Genomic DNA, 2,299 nt, shown 5'->3' on the forward strand with positions numbered 1-2,299 from the left:
TATAACTCAAAGTCATAGCCATTATTTTATCTTCTTCCCTCAATATTTTGTGTTCTTTTTCTTCAATTTAAGTTGCTAGACAAGCGCCATGACTGAAAGTTGAGATGACGACAAATGAAGATACTCTATTTCAAGAATAACTCGATATGACGCACTAAGAAATAAAAATTTTATCTGGAATTTTGAAATGCGGTAGTTGATTATTTGTGGGAACAGTACACAAATTTCGAGTTTTGAATTTTAGTAATTTTATATGTGTATTGTGATAGATGATTTTTGTAATTGTGATATTTTTAAATGTGTTTCAATTTATGTTTCAATTCTTTTATATCATGCTCACTGTATTTTAAGTTTCAAGTTAGTATATTTGTTTAATATAAAGTATATTTATTTCATAAATATACTAACAAGTAAATTTATTTCATTTATAGTATAAAATTATTTATTAAGTGACATGGGATTAATGTGTAATTTAAATAAGTTGTAGGTGTAACTGAAAAAGTATAAAGAGTATATGACTATTTTATTTTTTTGGGTTTGAGTTAGGCATAATTGACTGGAGTAAAACTACTTTTTGAGAGAACTCATACTTAAAAATGAGTTTGAATTTAGTGTGAATGGTTGGAAATGAGTTGAGATGAAGTGTACTAATTAATAATTATAGTAGAGTGGATTTAACCTCTAATGTAGCATCGATAAGATGTTGGAATATCATAGCAACTGATACTTACTACTAATATCACTTCTTAGTACTATCCAAGTTTGAAAAAATAGAAATATTAAGATAACACTTTTAACTATTGGGCCAATAAAAGAAGTAGGCCCATGACTGTGTGATGAAGGACTCGAATTTTCTCTATAAACAATGAAAAGCTTTTCCAAATAGATTTAACAATAACGATAACAATAATCTCTACAAGTTGGTAGCGCATGAGTTAGTAGTTTATAAACTACTAAAGAAAATGACATTGCCTTTTACCTTTATGGTTAACAAAAGATAAATAATGTCCACAAAGCATGAAATTCGCCTGAAATTTAGCTTCATGATTTTAGGTGTGATTTGATCATTTACTTAATACTTTGATTGAAAATAATATGAATAATTTACACTCACTACTATGAACTTTGAGTTTGTGAATATTGTTACGTGGTCGAGAATATATGTAAATCCTACAACACTTTCTCTGTGTTGAGCGGTCAAATATGTCATCAAATACATAGCAATCATAATTCATAACGCATATGACAAGAGTTATAACATCACGACTGAATCAAGAAGTCAAACCATCAACTTTGACTTTCAATTTCGTACACTACACCAAACCTATATATATATATACAACCAATCAAAACATTACCAAATCCAATTCAATTAACTAAAATACTGTAAATAAGAGAAAGATAGAAAGTAAAAGTGATGGAAAGTGCATCAGAGCCGAAAGCAGCCAAGTACCGAGGAATCCGGAGGCGGCCGTGGGGCAAATTCGCAGCTGAAATACGAGACCCCAACCGCAACGGCGCGCGTCTCTGGCTCGGCACCTTTGACACGGCCGAGGACGCAGCCCGTGCCTACGACAGAGCCGCTTTCGCTCTAAGGGGCCATCAAGCCATCCTCAACTTCCCTAACGACGGCCATTATAGAAATCCCCCGCATCAACAACCACCCTCAGCAGCGCAGGCGGGGGTGGAGGTGGAGGTGAATGGAGGGCGGCGCCGCCAGCAAGATGGGGTGATCGAGTTTGAGTATTTAGATGATAATTTGTTGGAGGATCTTCTCGCCACACAAAACGATTCTACAAGATTTTGATTTTGTTAATCCCATTCATTTTTCCTTTCTTTTTATACTTCAGCATTTCTTTGATTCATTTGTTTGTTTTTGTTTCCACTATTTCAAGTTTTGATTTTTTTAATAATTTTTAATTTGAGAATTATAGATTTTATGTGATAAATGAGAACTATGGTTACCAACATATTAATATAAATATACAATTTTACTAATTTTATTATTCATCCAACTAAAAACATACATTCTTGTTGATTCCTATGTATAGAAAAGAGTTCGGATATAACCAAATAAATAGTAGGAGTATTTCTTTTTATTAAGTTCAAATCTATCATGAACACTAATGTTAATAAACAAACACTAATGTGTGCTCGTCAAGTTACAGACCATTTAATTTCACCCTAATGTTAATAAACAAACACTCATGTGTGCTCGTCAAGTTACCGACCATTTAATTTGTGAAATGAAATGATATAGAATCCATCTATGATCTGAATAGATGAATAGATGATTGTG

At 32.3% G+C, this 2,299-nt stretch overlaps 1 protein-coding gene across 1 annotated transcript; it reads left to right on the forward strand.

The window, feature by feature from the left end:
- The first annotated feature begins 1,376 nt into the window (after positions 1 to 1,376).
- On the forward strand, positions 1,377 to 1,959 carry LOC121773896 (ethylene-responsive transcription factor ERF098-like). The gene has a single exon (XM_042170822.1). It carries the CDS (start codon positions 1,418 to 1,420, stop codon positions 1,805 to 1,807), a length of 390 nt encoding a protein of 129 aa, XP_042026756.1. The 5' UTR covers positions 1,377 to 1,417; the 3' UTR covers positions 1,808 to 1,959.
- The last annotated feature ends 340 nt before the right edge of the window (positions 1,960 to 2,299 follow it).

Source organism: Salvia splendens, chromosome 2 (assembly GCF_004379255.2).
Source record: "Salvia splendens isolate huo1 chromosome 2, SspV2, whole genome shotgun sequence".
NCBI classification, from domain to species: Eukaryota; Viridiplantae; Streptophyta; class Magnoliopsida; order Lamiales; family Lamiaceae; genus Salvia; species Salvia splendens.

Coding starts and splice junctions, on each gene's coding strand:
- LOC121773896 (XM_042170822.1), top strand. CDS start 1,418: ATGGAAAGTGCATCAGAGCCGAAAGCAGCCAAGTACCGAGGAATCCGG.